The sequence below is a fragment of the Galeopterus variegatus genome, unplaced genomic scaffold (genome assembly GCF_000696425.1).
Source record: "Galeopterus variegatus unplaced genomic scaffold, G_variegatus-3.0.2 Scaffold3808, whole genome shotgun sequence".
In the NCBI taxonomy this organism is placed as follows: domain Eukaryota; kingdom Metazoa; phylum Chordata; class Mammalia; order Dermoptera; family Cynocephalidae; genus Galeopterus; species Galeopterus variegatus.
The window spans coordinates 77,321-95,485 of NW_007729919.1; the positions used below are offsets into that span (position 1 = coordinate 77,321).

The window sequence follows — 18,165 nt, forward strand, 5'->3', positions numbered from 1 at the left end:
CCCGCTCACTGGCTGAGCGTGGTGCGGGTGCAACACCGAGGGTTGCGATCCCGTTACTGGTTAGTAAAAAGGACAAAAAGGAAAAAAAAAATTCCTTTATACTTATTATTTCATCATTTTCAGAAAAGAAACTAATGGTGAAAGAAAGTAAAATATTAACCTTATTTCTGGAAGACCAGACCAAGCCATCGTTCATTTCTCAAGCTTTCATTAGGAATTGAATCTCGTGGTTCTCAACCTCCTGGAATATTTTCCCTGGGTATTTGTGGGTATTTATCCCAGAGGTCATGCTGCTTTGGGTGAGTTTGCAGATCAGGAAAGAACCCAACTGGGACCAGGCCTCTGGGGACACAACAGTTTGTAGATACTGGGGTGGGTTCTAAACTCTTTATAGTTGAGACTATAACTCCTTCTATGCTACCCTCTTTTGTCAAATGGAGGATAATAAGAGCACACACTACATAGCTTTCTTTTGAGGATTAAATAAGATTAATAAATGCAAAACATTTGTCTTTTTTTTTTTTTTTCTTAAAAAGGTGACCGGTAAGGGGATCTCAACCCTTGACTTGGTGTTGTCAGCACCACGCTCAGCCATTGAGCCAACCGGCCATCCCTATATGGGATCCGAACCCGTGGCCTTGGTGTTATCAGCACCGCACTCTCCCGAGTGAGCCACGGGCCGGCCCCAATGCAAAACATTTGAAACATAGTAAGCAGTCAATAAAAGTAAGCTAATAATGGTAACAATGATCAATAACAACCAAGGCCAAATGCTATACAAATAGATATTTCTCAATAATGAAAATACTTTTAGGTCCAGTTAAGTCATATCAGTCGCTATGCAATTGGGATGCTTTGCTTTCCTTAACGGTTTGGATTGGGAGGTTCAGAATCTGGGAACCTGTGTCTGCTTCTGGGATATTTGCCTAGGATTGGGATGGGGTGAGCTGCTCCAAGAAAACACCATCCTGGTGTCACCTTCATGAGCTAATCAATCAACCTTCCCTTGGAGGTGGTTCTCAAACTTCAGTGCGTATCAGAATTACTAGGGAGCTCTGTAATGTAAAGATTCCTGGACCCCACCCAGAGATGCTGATTCTGTAGATGGGGATCAGTCACCTGCTTTTAAAAGTATCCCTAGTGAATCTGATGCGACTGGGCTGTGGGCCACTGAGAGGCACAGCCATCAATAGGAAGATGGCAACTAGATTAGCTTTTTCTTTCACTTATTTCTTCTTCTTTCTCCTCTTCTTTTTTCCCCTCTTCTCCCCCTCCTTCCTTCTTATTCTTTTGCCCTAAAACAGACTATTAAACCAGATAAAGTAAAATGTTTACATATTAATCAGTGATATGTTTACACATTCTAATGACTATGAAAGTTTAATACAAATGCCTCCTTAAAAATGAATGTTTCAAGATGTTTAGTTGTTAGAAACCAATGGTAGTAGAAATACTACGAGTCATGGGTATGTGGTCCATGAAAACACAAGAGAATTTTGCTGCAAAAGTAACAGAAGACTCACTAGAGTACAGAAGTGACCAGTACAGGCCTCTACCAATAGGTCTTTCTGGGAAACTTCAAGAAGTCAGACAACTTAGCCCTAGCCAGGTGTCTCAGTCAGTTCCGGCTGCTGTAAAAAAGTACCATAAAGTGAGTGGCTTATGAACAACAGAAATTTCTGTCTCACAGTTCTGGAGCCTGGAAGTCTGAGATCAGGTGCCGGCATGGTTGGGTTCTGGTGAGGGCTCTCTTCCTGGCTTGTAGATGGCTGCCTTCTTGCTGTGTCCTTGCATTCAGAAAGAGGGGGAAGGAGGTCTCTGTGGTCTCTTTTATAAGGGCACTAATCCCATTCATGACAGCTCTACCCTCGTGACCTACATACCTACCAAAGATAAAACCATCACATTGGGGATTAGGACTTCAACATATGAATTTCGGAGGGACACAAACATTCAGTCCATAATACCAGGCATCCCGTGGTTCAGTGTTTTAAGAACTCCTGGTACTTCATATGGATGGTTAAAGTCCTTCCAGCATATCCATGGCTTTGGGCTTCACCCCAGCTCTGCAATGAAGGCCCTTAACAGTCCCAGGCTGTGTGGCTGTGGCGAGTGCAGGGCACAGGTAACACAACAAGACTGACCCCGTGTGGCCAGACTTAACATGGTGTCTCATCAAATGACAATCCAGCCTCCAAAAAAGGCCCTGAAAAGCATTTTAAGTCTTTACAAAAGCTTCTTAAAGGTGTGTCAATGAGGAAGGCCATTCATAACCCTCAGCAAAACTTTTAAACATCCTCTTTGCCCGACTCACTTCTATTGTCACCAGTGGTAGAGCAGTGTCCCCAATCTTCAGTCTCATCCCTTCAACCTCATTACCGCCTCAAAGTTCAAACTCCCCCAAAACACAGCTGAACCAGCTCTTTTTCTGGCCCCCTCCCATAGTCTTCCTAGGTGTATTTGTTCTCTCTCTTGAGCAGCTCTCTGCTCTTTCCAACTGAAATCATTTAGCCTTTCAGGATAGACAGAGACTCTTTGTTAGGAGACAGGAGAGTCCCTTAATTTAGGACCCTATTTGGATAACTCATTCAACAAGTTGTTTCTGGAGTAATTCTATATAAATTTTAGAGATCTTCTTAGAGTTTGGCAGTTAGAACACCAAAAAAGACTCAATTAGCTACAATCTCTGTTTCATAGACTAGAACTGAAAATTATTTTATCCCAGTTGAACATTCAGCTAACATTTATTGAACTTGTACTCTATACCTAGCATTGTCCAGTTTTATTTATTTGCAGTAGCAAATAAGCCAGACAGATTTCCAGTCATATGCTGGAGCTGGCTTGTACTGTCTTACGAAAGCTGATTGTTAAATTTTCAGGAAATTTTGCAAGCTGCGGTCAATGTCACATTGTAGTTTGAAATTAGCCATGGTGGTTTAATGGAAATGGAAATTGGCGAATGCTACAAGTCTGGACTTTTGGGTTTTTGAGAACCTGCTGTTAAACATTTGGCAGTACACCACACAAATTTCCTGCCCTCAATAAACTTATACTCAAATTGAGCACTTTATAAATATGCAAATGATGTAAGATAATTTTAGATTGTGATTAGTGCTTTGGAGATAGTATAATAATGAGTAAAGTGAGTGACAGGTTTTTTAAAGCAAGTCCTCTCTGGGAAGGTGACATTGGAGTTGAGACCTGAAGTATAAGAAGTTGACAACTGTGTAAAGGAAAACGACATTTCAAGTAGGATGACAGCTGGTACAAGGGCCTGAGGTGGGACACAGAATGGTGTGTTCTGGGAATGGAAAAAGCCATGGAGAGCCAGAGAGGTGCAGAGAAAGAACATGCCTTCTAGGCATATGGACTTTGGATTTTCCCTCAGGGACGGTGAGGAATCATTGAAGGTTTTTAAGCAGGTGAGTGATCTGATCAGTTTTGCTTTTTAAAAAGATCACTCTGGTTGTTGTATAGAGAGTAAATTGGAGGGGGGCAAGGGTGGAACAAGCTTATAAGAAGACTAATTTCACATTGCCATGTACTGTTGACATGAAAAGGGAGATTTCAGAATTCTGGAAAACTCTATTATAGTATAAAGATTTAGGAAAAGATGGTAAATCTGACTGCATAAAAAATTTAAATTTCTACACAGAAAAAAACTACTTTAGATAAGGATGAAAGACAAACCCTTATCTTTCAAGGTTCTCAAAAAACTCTGATTTAATTGTCACAGCTGAGCAGTGATGTTGTTGTCCTATCAAATGCCTGACCTTCCCAGAAGCATGGAAACCAATGAATCAGTGCATGAGGGAACAGAACTCCACAAGTTTATGGGAATATAAACTACATCCATTCAATATTTTCATATGTGATTTTCAATAAGCAATGAACGTATTGCTTATTGAAACTGTACATTGTCAAAAATAAACAAAGCCGGACACTAGTTACAGTGGTAAGAGTGGATTTTAATTGGTAATAACTAATTGCAATAGAGAAAAGAGTCCAGCGTGAACTGAACTCAATTTCCATTGTACAGAGGTGACTGGATATTTTAAAGGGAGAATGAGGAAGGGGGAAAGGGGATGGTAGGAGCTTGAGCAAAGTCAGGGAAGTGAAAATAATAAAAATCTGTAAGGAGGTGTTGGTCCACGTGAAACTCATCTGGGTTTGCTAACTGGTACTTTTTGAAATTAGGCTCCTACCCTCCTACAGAGGCTGGGAGACAGGGGCCCCAACTTCAGGTATTAGGAACAGACTAATTCTTTTGGCAGCCTTGAGGTTTCTCAGGCAGGCCCTTTAAGGGCACATAGGGTTATCCTAGGGATGTGGCCTTGAGCTGTTAGAAACTATGTCAGTGTTTGTTCAAGTCTTTAGGGTAAGACTGAGGCCTAGTTAAGGAGAGGGCTCAGAGGAGCCCGGCTGGAATTTGATCAAGGTGAGTGTCTTTATCAATGTCAAGTGTGGTTTATAAATTGTTTGTATTTATTGTATTTTGAGTGATTTAAGAGATTTCTAACAGCAATTTTGACCACATGTGATTGTTTTTTTCTTCACACACTGAAAACACAAAAGTTACAAAGTTAGAATTAAAATTTTACTGCCTAATAGTTCACTAATTAGAGATAACAGATATAAATTTTATTTTTTTATTTTGGCAGCTGGCCAATACAGAGATCAAACCTTGGAGCTCGATGTTATCAGCACCATGCTCTAACCAACTGAGCTAACTGACCAGGCCTAATACTTTAATGAAGTTCTTTTAATGTATCTCTTTATGTGTCTATAAGTATATATAAATATGCATATATATTTTACTTGAATATGATCATAGTTTATGTACTTTTTATAGCCTGCTATTTTTGCACTCAGTAATGTTGCATTTTTCATTAACTCTGAAAAATATTTCATTGTATACTCCAAAATTTACTTTTCAAGTACTTAATCAGATCTGTATTATTGAACATCTAGACTATTTCAGATATTTTTCTAATGTAAGCAGCAATAGTAAGCATCCTTGAGCTTACATTTTTATCTAACTTTGCAATTATCTCCTTAGGGGAAACTTCTAGAAATTGGATTAGTAGGTCAAGGGCTCTGGTAATTTCACATGTTGGTGCATTGTGCTAAAGTTGTCTCTGGGAAGCTTGTACCAATGCATGAGAGCCCTGTTGTTTCACCTATCAGCCGACTAGTTTTGTTTGTCTTTCATTTTTGCCAATCTCAATGGCAATAAATGATTTCTCTTTGTTATTATAATTAGTGTTTCTTTTATTAGGAATGATACTGAATGTTCTTTTCCTATTTTAATTGGGTATTTTATCTTGTTTAGCTTGTCCTCTCAAGTACTTGCCCACTTTTCAATTCTGTCTTTAAAACATTGATTTGTGAGAGTCCTTTATTAGAGATAAAGGATTTTAACCATTTCTTCTGACATATTGCAAATATTCTCCCCCATTTTCCATTTGTCTTTCATTCTTGTTTATGTTCTCCTTTTTCTGTGCAGGAACTTTAAGTTCATAGATACTCAGATTTATCAATATTTCTTTCTATAATTTCTGAGTTCTGTGGTTAGGATTATGGAAATACACATCTCTCTTTTCTTCTAAGCCTTCTGTGTCCTCGTCTTTTCAGGCATTAGGGGGAAGAAGGGAATGTAAACTTTTCATTGAAGTGTAACATACATAGAGAAGCCCTGCCCACCACCCACTGCACCCAGGAAGCCCCACCCACCACCCACTGCACCCAGGAAGCCCTACTCCCCCACCCTGAAGAGGGCCTCGGTTGTCCCTGCTGCCCACCACAACATCTTAGAATGTACTTATTAAATTAAAAAAAATATATATATATATATATATTTTTTTTAATAAGTACATTCTAAGATGTTGTACTTTTTAATAAGTACATTCTCAGACATGTAGAAGTGTACAACTCATGTGTCCAACTTAATCGACTTTTCCAAAATGAATGTATCCCAGCTTTGGACCCAGAAATTCCATGGCCTCTTCCAGGCCATTGGAGTTATTAAGGTGCAAGGGGTAATGCAGGAAACACATTTTGACATCCCAAATGGCAAGCTGATTGTCCTGGTACTATTTATTGAACAATCCATTTTTCACTCTTGGATTAGAAATGTCTGCTTTCTTATGATCCCACAATTACTTGGTGTATTTCTAGCTCACTATTTTAGTTCATTGATCCCTCTAGTTTTCCCATCGTCATATTCTTTTCGTTACTTTGATGACATTTATGGTACATTTTCAAGACTGGCTGTTTAAAATCCACCTCTTGCTTCTGTTTCTCAGATACACTTTAGAATCATTCAGTTACATTCTGCCTCCCTTGACTGCTCAAATCCTATTAAGATTTTAATTGTTCATTTATTAAACATATTGGTTAATTTAGGAAAAATTGCCTTTTCTTTCTTACAGTGTTGCCTACCTATCTAAGAACAGGGTTTGTCTCTCCATTTGTTCCATTTTCTTTCTGTGCCCCTTGCTGGGATTTTATTGTTTTCTTCAGATAGATCCTGTGTGTTTTGTTAAATTTATTCCTAGTCATTTCATGGCTTTTGTTGTTATTGTTAATAGATTATTTTCTTTCATTATATTATAGCTTCTATTTTAACATTCTAACTAGTTATTTTTAAAAGGCTATTGTTTTTTTGTTTTGTTCTGTTTTGTCTATTCGGTTTTAAACAGCCAGCTTACAGAACTCATTCCAAACAGTTTCTCATTTAAGTCCCTTGAGTTTTTCAGTCTTATAATTGTATCCCTTCTGTGATTTCCATCTATCCCTTGATGTTGAGTGCTTCCAGTTAGCATTTTAATGTGCTTCAGATTCCACAGCTGCCAAACTGTAAACTCAGCCCGTTGATTATCTCTTTTCTCCTCTTTACAGCCAAACTCCTGAAAAAGAGTTCCTCTCCTCTCCATTTCCTTCTCTCTGCTCATTCCATCACCTCCTCCCTCCAACCTGGCTGCAGCCATCCCTACTCCACCCAAATGGTTCTTGATAAGGTCTCCAGTGACGTCCACGTCTCTAAAGCCAAAGGTCATTTTAATCCCTCTTCTCACTTGACCTCTCACCTAAGTCAGGGACTGAGCCACGCCCTCCCTCTCAGAGCCCTCCCCTCCCTTCCCTTCCGGTGGGTGGCTGTCACCACCTTGCTCTCTTGTGGTTTCCCTCCTATCTCTGTGGCTGCTGCTTTCTCTATCCCTTTGTGGTATATCTTCCTCTACTCCTTTAATAGCTGGGGATTTCTTATTGCTTAATACTACACCCTTATCTTTTCTTATTTTCTTCCACTTAGATGATATCCTCCATTTTCATTACTTTAACTACCAACTATATGTTTGTGACTCCCAAATTTATATCTCTAGGCCAGGCCTTACTTCTGAGCTCGAGTCATCCATCTGATTACCGACTCAATATTTTTGATTACCGACTCAATATTTCCACTTGGATGTCGAAAGCATCTTAAACCTAGCATGTCTGAAATTAACTCCTGGAATTTCTCCCCCAACCCACGCTGCTTGCAGTTTCTTCAATGAATGATGTTCCTATCCAACCTAGGAGTCATCCTTCTCTATTCCCTTCTCTTTCCTCCTCATAGCCAATCCCCAGACGATGTGATTTAACCTCCTAATAAGCCCTGAATCATTCATCTTCTTGCTTTTTCCACCACCAGCCGCACTCTGGTTCAAACTGCCATCAATTTTCACTGGAATGCTCAGATGACATCCTGACCAGTCTTTTTTTATGTGCTCTTCTCCCCTTTCAATTCCTTTTTCTTGATGCATCCATGCAGATCTTACATTATTGTGCACATAACCCTCTATTGCTTCCCCTTCCTCATAGATAAAGGCCGGAAGCCTCAACAGGATTTACAGGGCTCTCCCAGTGAGGCCTTGTCTCAGTCACCTCAGGCTGCCATGAGGTGACTATAGACTGCGTGGCTTAAACAAAAATTTATTTCTCACAGTTCTGGAAACTGGAAGTCCAAGGTCAGGAATGCCAGCATGGTTGGGCTCTGGTGAGGACTCTCTTACTGTATGTAGGTGGCCTTCCTCTCACTGCCTTCTTCTCACTGTGTCTTCACATGGTAAGGAGAGAGCTCTGTGTGTCTTCTTCTTATAAGGGCACGAATCCCATCATAAGGGCCCCACTCTCTTGATCTCACCTACCTATAATCATCTCCCAAAGGCCCCACCTCCAAATATCATCACATTGGCTTAATAAGCATAATTAAGCCAAATCTTAATTAATCATCAGGCTTGATGTATAAATTTGGGCAGAGGGTGCAAACATTCAGTCCATAACAGGCCCCCCCCACTCTCTTGATCTCACCTACCCATAATCATCTCCCAAAGGCCCCACCTCCAAATATCATCACATTGGCTTAATAAGCATAATTAAGCCAAATCTTAATTAATCATCAGGCTTGATGTATAAATTTGGGCAGAGGGTGCAAACATTCAGTCCATAACAGGCCCCCATCTTGGATTCTTTTCCCGTGCTTATTTAGCTATAAACAATCTGGTTCTTATAGTTCATCAAAAGTACCGCAGTTATTTCCTCCTGGTGTTTTCTCACTTGTGCTCCCCCACCCTAACCCCCAGTTACCCATGGTTCATTAGCTCCATAGGAAAGCCTTCTCTTATGCCCTAGCCCACTCTGAGCACCTTGAACTTTTCCTTCATGTCACTTAACAGATTGTAATTGACCACTTCTTTTCCAGGCAATTTAAAATCCATCTTTTCCAATTGTCTTTAAACCCCATGAGGACTGGCATGTGTGCATATTTTGCTAATTTTTGTATTCCTAGCTGCTACTATTGTGCCTGGCAGATAGTGAGCTCTGAAAACATTTTGTGAATGATTTTTTAACTGGCTATTTTTTGTATATAAGAAAACAATGCATTTTTTTTATATTAATTTGTATGTAACTACTTTACTGAAATATCTTATGGATGAGTTTACATCCTTGGAGAAGCAGATGCCAACACGGAATTACACATGCAAGAGATTGATTGGAAACACATGGAAGGGTAAATGGGAGCGGGAGCAGGTAGGCAAGGAGAGCCCTCAGACCATGATGCAGGTGTGACCCTTGTGAAGACCCCCACTTGGCAGAGCATTTTACTCTTTTAGTGAACCACCGAGTTTTATTTGTGAATATTTTATTTATAATTTTTGAATCAATATTCATATATGAGGTGGTGGTTGGTTTTTGTTCACATGTATGTGTTTTATCTATGTCAGGTTCCAGAATCATTGTCATCCTGCTTTCATTTTAAAAAGACATGGGAAGGGTTTCTTCTTTTTCTGGACCTTGATCTTTGGAAATATCAAAGAACTAATCTATAAAAGAGTGAATAATGGCACTTTGGAGGAGGTAGTTCTTAAGGCCATTTTCTGTTTCTTTTCTGGTTATTTGTTTCTCTTCATTTTATCTTTTTTGAGTAAATGTCAAGAAACATTTTTATTGAATATTTACTTCATTTAAGTTTATTAGCAAAAAATGGGGAGTGTTCTCTTATAGTTGTATTCATTTCCTGTATATTAGTGATTATTCCCTCTAACACATTCTTTATTCCATGATTTTCACTTTATTTTCTAACTAGGTTTATTTTTTTCTAAAATAAAATAGCTCTTGGATCAATGTATCAACTCCACTTGTTTCTATTTTCTAATTTATTCATTTAGGCTTCTGTTTTTATTAATTCTCTTACACTAATTTCTTAGGTTTATTATCTTTTTTTTAACTTCCTGAATTAGAAGTATAGTTTACTGTTTTTATTATTTCTTATATTAAAAAGGTTAACAATCATTTAAACAATTTTTTTCTGAATATAAAAATACACTCATAAAATTTCAACTACAGAAAGAAATGTGTAACTGAGAAAGGAAAAATCTCCTGTAATTCCATCACCAGAGATAACCACTTTTAATAGTTTGGGGTATATTTTGCAGATGTTTTTATATGCATATGTTATTTGTCTTTCTGGGTGTGTCTGTGTACCAATAATATCTGTATATATGTAGATGTGTGTTTATATAGATAGATATGTATGTTTTATGTATATATGTATTATACATAGGTGCATGTATATATGTAGATACATTTACTTACATCAATATCTGCATATCTAAGACTGGCCAGTTAGCTCAGTTGGTTAGAGCACAGCCTTACAAAACCAATGTCACAGGTTCAGATCCCTGTACTGGCCAGCCACCAAAAATAATAATAATAATAATAAAAATCTGCATACTACCTACATGTATTTGTATATCTGTAAGTTATGGATACCTGCAGAGGCCGATGGACCCTTTCCCCCAACCTCCCAAGGTTTGGCTCAAATATTGAGACTGATGACTCCAAACACACACTAGGAGGGCATAAAAAAGTTTCGCACTTACATAATTGAGGTCTCTGGGAGAGCAGGGCAGGCCTGTGAAGCAGGTCCAAATGGCCTGAGAGAGCAAGGAGAGGAGACTGGGCTGGGTGTTACTGTGGTTAGGTGTGGAGTGGGGATGAGGGTTCCAGAGCATGGGCAGGGGCTTGTGTGGTTTGAATCACCTGAAATCTTTGCCTAGCCCTACATCCTGGAGTTTTTCCCCTATGTTTTCTTCAAGGAGTTTTAATGTTTCAGGTCTTATATTTAAGTCTTTAATCCATTTTGAGTTGATTTTGGTATATGGTGAGAGGTACAGATCTAGTTTCATTCTTCTACATATGGATATCCAGTTTTCCCAGCACCTGTTCAAGGTGCCCATTGTATGTTCTTGATGCCCTTGTCAAAGATTAGTTGGCTGTAAATACATGGGTTGATTTTTGGGTTCTCTATTCTGTTCCATTGGCCCAAGTTTCTGTTTTTATGCCAGTACCATGCTGTTTGGGTTACTATAGCTTTGTAATATAATTTGAAGTCAGGACGTATAGTGCCTTTGGCTTTATTTTTTTGCTCAGGATTGCTTTGGCTATTTGGGGTCTTTTATTGTTCCATATGAATGTTAGGATTGTTTTTCTATTTCTGTGAAGAATGTCATTGGTATTTTGATGGGGACTGCATTGAATCTGTGGATGGCTTTGGGTAATATGGACATTTTCACCATGTTGATTCTTCCAATACATGAACAAGGAATGTCTTTCCATCTTTTGGTGTCCTCTTTAATTTCTTTCAACAGTGATTTGTAGTTCTCATTGTAGAGGTCTTTAAATTTATCCCTATGTATTTTTTTTGTGTGTGTGTGTGACTATTGTAAATGGGCTTTCTTTCTTGATTTCTTTTTCTGCTAGTTCATTGTTGGAGTATTAAAAATGCTACTGATTTTTGTGTATTGATTTTGTATCCTACAAAATTCGTTTATCAGCTCTAAGAGTTTTTTGGTAGAGTCTCTTGGGTTTTCTATATATAAGATCATGTCATCTACAAACAGGGATAATTTGACTTCATCTTTTCCTGTTTGGATGCCCTTTATTTCTTTCTCTTGTCTAATTGCTCTGGCAAGTACTTCCAATACTATGTTAAGCAGGAGTAGGACATTCAGGATATTTACAGTGGATTTGTCATATACGACTTTTATTGTGTTGAGATACCTTACTTCTATACCTAATTTGCTGAGAGTCTTTATCATGAAGGGATGTTGAATTTTGTCAAATGATTTTTATGCATCTATTGAGATGATCATATGGTTTTTGTTCTTGATATTGTTGGTGTGGTGTATCATATGTATTGATTTGCATATGTTGAACCATCCTTGCATCCCTGGGATGAATCCTACTTGATCATGGTGTATAATTTTTTTGATGTGTTGCTGTATTCTGATTGCTAATATCTCATTGAGGATTTTTGCATCTATGTTCATCAAAGACATTGGCCTGTAGTTTTCTTTTTTTGATATATCTTTGTTTGATTTTGGTATCAGGGTGGTGCTGACCTCATAGAATGAATTTGGAAGAATGGCCTCTGTTTCAATTTTTTGGAATACTTTGAAAAGAATTGGTATTAATTCCTTTTTAAAGGTTTGGTAGAATTTAACAGTGAAGCCATCCAGTCCTGGGCTTTTCTTTGTTGGAAGGTTTCTGATTACTTCTTCAATCTCATTGCTCATTATTGGTCTGTTCAGCTTTTCTATTTCTCTTTGGTTCAGTCTTGGTAGTTTTTATGTGTCCAAAAATGTATCCATTTCCTCCAGGTTTTCCAATTTGTTGGTGTATATTTGTTCATTGTACTCTCTAATGATTCTTTGTATTTCTGTGGTATCAGTTGTGATGTCTCCTAAAAATTTCTTCAAACTAATGATAGTAACAACACATCATACCAAAACTTATGGGATATTGCAAAAGCAGTACTAAGAGGAAAGTTTATTGCAATAAATGCTTATATTGAAAGAATAAAAAGACTTCAAATAAACTTAATCTTTTTATGTCAGTACATATAGATTGACCCCATTCTTTTAAGTAGGTGCGTAGATTTCCATTGCGTGGATGTGCCATTAGTCATTGCCTTGTTGGTGAATAAATTGTTTCTAATTTACTTCTTCCTGCTCTTTCTTTACAATGGCTCACTGAACATTATGCACAATAAGTGTGCAAGCATTTTAATCATTTAATGTACACTCATTGAGCCCTTTTAAATTCCAGACACTGTACAAAAGAGCCAAGGTCCCAGATTCTTTGAAGTTAAATACTAGTGGAGAACAGACAGGGGACAGACAGATAATATGTCAGACATGATTAATGCTATGAAAACACATAAAGCAGGGAGAGGAGATAGTGATGGGGTGCCTAGGGAGGGCCTCCACAGTAACGGCAGAGACACATGGGAAGTAAGGGAGAAGCTCAGGAGCATGTCTGAGAGAAAAGGCAGAATTTTTTTTTTTTTTTTTTTTTTTTTAAAAGATGACCGGTAAGGGGATCTTAACCCTTGACTTGGTGTTGTCAGCACCACGCCCAGCCAGTGAGCGAACCGGCCATCCCTATATGGGATCCGAACCCGGGGCCTTGGTGTTATCAGCACCGCACTCTCCCGAGTGAGCCACTGGGCCGGCCCAGAGAAAAGGCAGAATTTTGTAGAAAAAGTCTATTGAATAATATAGCTAGGTCAAAAGGTGTACATATTTTAAATTATGACTGATCTTGTTAAATTGTCTTCTCTATTTTTTAAAACTTATAAACTCCTCATTATAATAACTTATTATAAACACATTCTTTTTTCCCCTAAATCTTCTCATTTCTCCCTGTCCCTGGTAACTACTGGTTTACTCTCTATTCCTAAGGATTAATTTTTTTTTTCTTTTTTAGATTCTACATATAAGTGAGATCATTCAGTCTTTTTGTGCCTGGCTTATTTCAGTCAGTGTAATGTCCTCCAGACTCATCCATGTAGTTGTGAATGGCAGAATCTCCTTTTCTTAAGGCTGAATAGTATTCCATTGTATGTAAATGTCACAGTTTCTTTATCCATTTGTCTGTTGATAGACACTTTGGTTGTTTCCATATTTTGGCTATTGTGAATAATGCTGCAATGAACATGGGAGTGCAGATATCTTTATGAGGTGGTGATTTCATTCCTTTTGGGTATATATATTGAGAAGGAATGATGGATCATATGGTAATTTTATTTTTAATTTCGTTAGGAACTTCGATACTGTTTTCCATAATGGCTATTCCACACATTCCCCCCTGACAGTGTGAAAGGGTTCCCTTTTCGCCATATCTTTGCCAACACTTGTTATCTCTTGTCTTTTTGATACTAACCATTCTGGCAGGTGTGAGATATTATCTCCTTGTGGTATAGATTTGCCCAGTGATTAGTGATGTTCAGCACCTTCCTATATACTTTTTGGCCATTTGTACATCTTCTTTGGAGAAATGTCTATTCAGGTCTATTACACGTCTATAAACACCTTCTTAAATAAGAATCCCTATTTCTTATCATTATCACCAAAAGCAATAGTGTTACTGAACCAAGAGGAGTTCCTCATGAAAGACTAACAAGTCTTTCACACCAAAGCTTGAAGTGTTAAATATTAGTATTTATTTGGATGGCCATTTAAAGGAGCACCTGGTAGCTAAAGGAGATTTTGAGACTCCAGACTCATTGACTACTTAAAATCGTAAGCATTTATAGAGTAAAATCATGAGTAGCGATCCTGGGAGTCATGTGTGAGTCTGATTCATCAGAGTAATTATTTCTGGTATTCTGGCTAAAGTCTTCCTTGGCTCCCTTGAGTCTGGAGGCATACAAACTTCAAAGTGGGCTTGTAGTAGTTTGTTATCTAAAAAGGCAACTCGAGTTGGTGTTACTGATGTTATGTGCTAAGCCATAGACATTTATGTAAGGAACAAACATCCTGACCTCATAAATCAAGTCTTAGCCTAAGGAACAAACATCCCGATCTCCAGATCAAGTCTTAGCTTAAGAAAGTTTGTGTTTAATCAACTCTGCTTTTCTTATTATTAAGTTAATTTGTTACTCCTAGGAATCCAGACTGTCTTCCTGCTCAAGCAGTTTTTCTTTTCCTAAATCCCCCTTCCTCCCCAGCCAAGGCCTGCTCTGACTGGGGTTGGGGATTAGCTATGAGAGACTCTGGGTTTGATAGTAAGTTTTTAAACCTTTTTCAATCTGGGGGACAATAAGTTATTATCTTGTCTTAACTTGTACTTTGTTCATTATTAATAAGGTTGAGCATCTTTCATTTAGTACTCATTCATATTTCTTTTTAAAATTTTGTGTGGTTTGTAAAATTGCTTATTTATGTGATTTGTAATTTTTCTACAGGCTATTAGCCATTTATTATTGTACTATAGATATTTTTACATTGTTGTGTGCCTTTCAATTTTACAATCAAGTTTTTTGGCATACAAAATTTAACATTTCTACATAGTCAGTTTGCCAATTATTTTCACTTATGGTGTTTGTGTTATGATTAAATGGCCTTCATTACTTGTTCATCCATACTTATAAAAATATTTATAAAACATCAAAAGTTCAAAGGATTTTTAGTCTACGACATTAAATTCTTCAACCTGTTCACAATTCATTTATGCATAAGGCATGAAGTAAGGGTCTAGCTTTAGAAAACAACAAAACAGTGCCTCACTGGTTGTTCCCAGACCTTGTTAACCATCCTTCTGTCTGACTGCCCTCAACTGATTTAACATGCCCCTGTTATAATAAACCAAATTTCCATAGATACTTGGATCTATTTTGTGACTCATTGCTTTACTGATCTCTCTTCTGGAACCATCGCCACACTGGTGATGATTTTAACTTTAACTTTAATGCCTCTAAGATAATAACCTCCCTCAGGCTCCCTATCCCCCACATTTTCAGAAGTTTCCTGATTTTTCTTACATATTAATTCTTCCAAATTAACTTCAGAATCAATTTTTTTCTTCCAAATTGATTCCAAAATCCCACAGGGATTTTGATTTACATTAATATTACAAATTACATTGGTGAGAATTATGTTTCTACAAGACTGCATTTGTCTAAGAACTAAAATAGATTAATTCAATTTTTATGTACTTAGTAAAGTTATAATTTTCTTCCTGTTTCTTACACACTTCTTGTTAACTCTTTTATTTTTATTCCTATTAGCTGTGTCTCATAAGTTTAAATGTGTTTTCAGTCCGTTCAATGTCTTTTTTTTTTTTCTTGAGGCTTGACTCATGGATTATTTAGTTTGGTGATTTTGCTGTTATCTTTTTGTTATTTCTAGCTTGACACTATTTTAATCAGAGAACATGCTCTATGACTGCAATTCTTTCAAATCTGTTGAGGTTCATTTTATGGCCCATGATCTGGTTTATCTTCGTGAATGTACCATGGGCACTTGAAAAGAATATGTATTCTGCTGCTGTTGGGTCGATTGTTCTACAAGTCTATTAGATCCTTTTGGCTGATGGTCTCATAAAGTTCTTCTACATACCTGCTGATTTGCTATCTAGTAGTTATATCAAATGTTCAGAGAGAGGTATTAATGTCTTCAACTATACATGGATTTGTCCATTTCTCCTCAGTGCTATCAATTTTTGCCAAATGTATTTTGAAGCTCTTTTGTTTGGTGTATAACCTTTGGGATTGCTATCCTGTCTTGGTGAACTGACCCTTTTATCACCCTTATGTAAGTAATGTTCCTCTTTGTCCCTTGTCTATTCTGCTTTTCTAGAAGTAGACATTAACAGATCTCTTTCCTTTTGATACAATGAATCTGGAGTAGTCCCTGGAAATCTTCATTTTAACAAAATCCCTAGATGATTTATAAAATCAGGTATTACTCAGAGTTCTTGCTTGCAAATGATAGAAACGGACTTTGTTTAACAGAATTTATTGGAAGAATATTTGGTAACAGCTATTGTATTGCTAGAGTCTTGCTATGGAGCAGATCCCTGAATCCCTCTAGGGAAGCCAAAAAGTCTAGGCAGTTGCTCTCCTTGACCCTGTCTGGTGGAGCACAGTTATTTGACCTAAATTCAACCTATCAGGGTCTCACAACATGCAGGACTTTGAAGCTGATGCAAAGGATGTGAAGTGGGAATAGTTTAAAATGCATTCTGGTGGTGATAATTTTGGTATCCAATAACAGAAGTGGCAGCAATGACAGCACCTAGTCACATGCCTAACTATGGGATGATTTAGTTATGGTTTAGACTGCCTGGCCTCTTTTAGTTTTCTACCCCCTTTCTGAGTCTTGTTTCCCAGCCTTCTGGCAACAAACACACCCACACGCACAAACACACACACACATTATAAAAACTCCTGTTTGGGGAAAATTGTAATTTTATTTTGGGAGACAAAATCAGAGAATAGTACCTATCTCTTGCTAGGTCAACTACAAAATAATTGGTGAGATTAATATAATGGGCTATGTTTATACGATAAGTGGAATTATTTACTGTTTTGGAAGGCAGCAGGCCTTATATGCAGGAGTTGGGCTCCCAAATTATATATCTGAAAACAGAAACCAAGTGGTGGTAGAAATATTAGACTGTGTGACAGAGATCTGTATGTGACTTTGGACAAGTAGTTACTGAGACTAGTCACTTAGTCTAGGCTCATCTGTAAAGTGAGGAGTTTCTAGGTCTTCACGAACTGCAATATTCTGTGACTCTAGGGAGACTTGCTTTTCCTTAATCACTTCATAGTTAAACTGTCCTTGTGAGATTAGTTGACAACTATCAAGTGTGTGGCTATTTGGACACAGTCCTGGAGAAACTGAAGTATGAGATGAAGTGTCTGAACTAGCCAGTACCAGCATGAAAAGATCCAGGCCAAAGGATGTAGTATATAGATGGGCAGAAATATTCTTACTGTGGAAGAACGAACATCAGAGTTTTGATTGGTTGTCCAGGCATTAAGAACAGAGACAAGACACATCAGTAGTCTTTTTAGAGACCCTGATATGACACCTCTTCCAAAAAAACTTTATCCTGTTTTGTTCGTCCTGTCAGAATTGAAGGCAGAAGATGGACGTTTGGTGGAGAGGATATAGCATGAAGTAAGAGGGTTAGAAGTTAAATCAAGCTGAACTGGCATCAGAGAAGGGATGGGAAAATAGGCAGATCATTCCCAGATGCTGCAATTTGCTCTGGAGATGCCTGATGGGTGGATGCTGAGAGAGCTCTCTGCTGGTCAGCCTGTGTTACTGGCAGTTGTTGCTCATGGAGGAATCACACAAAATGCCTACTCCAGCTCAGCTCAAATAAATCAATGTCAGGAATGCACGACTTAGAGTGCCTACAAGGAACCATCATTTATGTACTGGGTGAAGTCAAGCTTTATTTTCCCTTTGACATAAAGGATGTTTAGAAGTGACTGGGTCACAGTAAATGGAGTGATTCTCTTGTGACTTGCAGGTTCTTATGAACGCGTCATTCCTGGGGGCCCTGTGTCTCTTCTCATCTGTCTGTGTTATATGTGCCATTTCTGCATTTACTCTCCCGATTGAGACCAAAGGACGGGCCCTACAGGTAAGTGATGCAGAAAACTCTTTGTCTTCTCAACTGCCAATTTTTATCCAAAATAAATAAACTTGGTATATGGGCATCTTTCTTTTTTTTTTTTATCTTTTTTTTTTTTTTTCCGTGTCCGGCAACGGATCGCAACCCTCAGTGTTGCCCCCGTACCGGACCGGGGACCGGCAACGGGATCGC

General features: G+C 38.0%; 1 protein-coding gene across 1 annotated transcript in view; it reads left to right on the plus strand.

Moving 5' to 3' along the window:
• SVOPL (SVOP-like) overlaps positions 1-18,042 on the plus strand; it is a 59,399-nt gene extending 41,357 nt beyond the window's left edge. The window contains exon 14 of the mRNA XM_008586028.1: positions 17,869-18,042. Within this exon, the coding sequence (XP_008584250.1) occupies positions 17,869-18,042 (174 nt within the window). The remainder of the gene's footprint in view (positions 1-17,868) is intronic.
• The last annotated feature ends 123 nt before the right edge of the window (positions 18,043-18,165 follow it).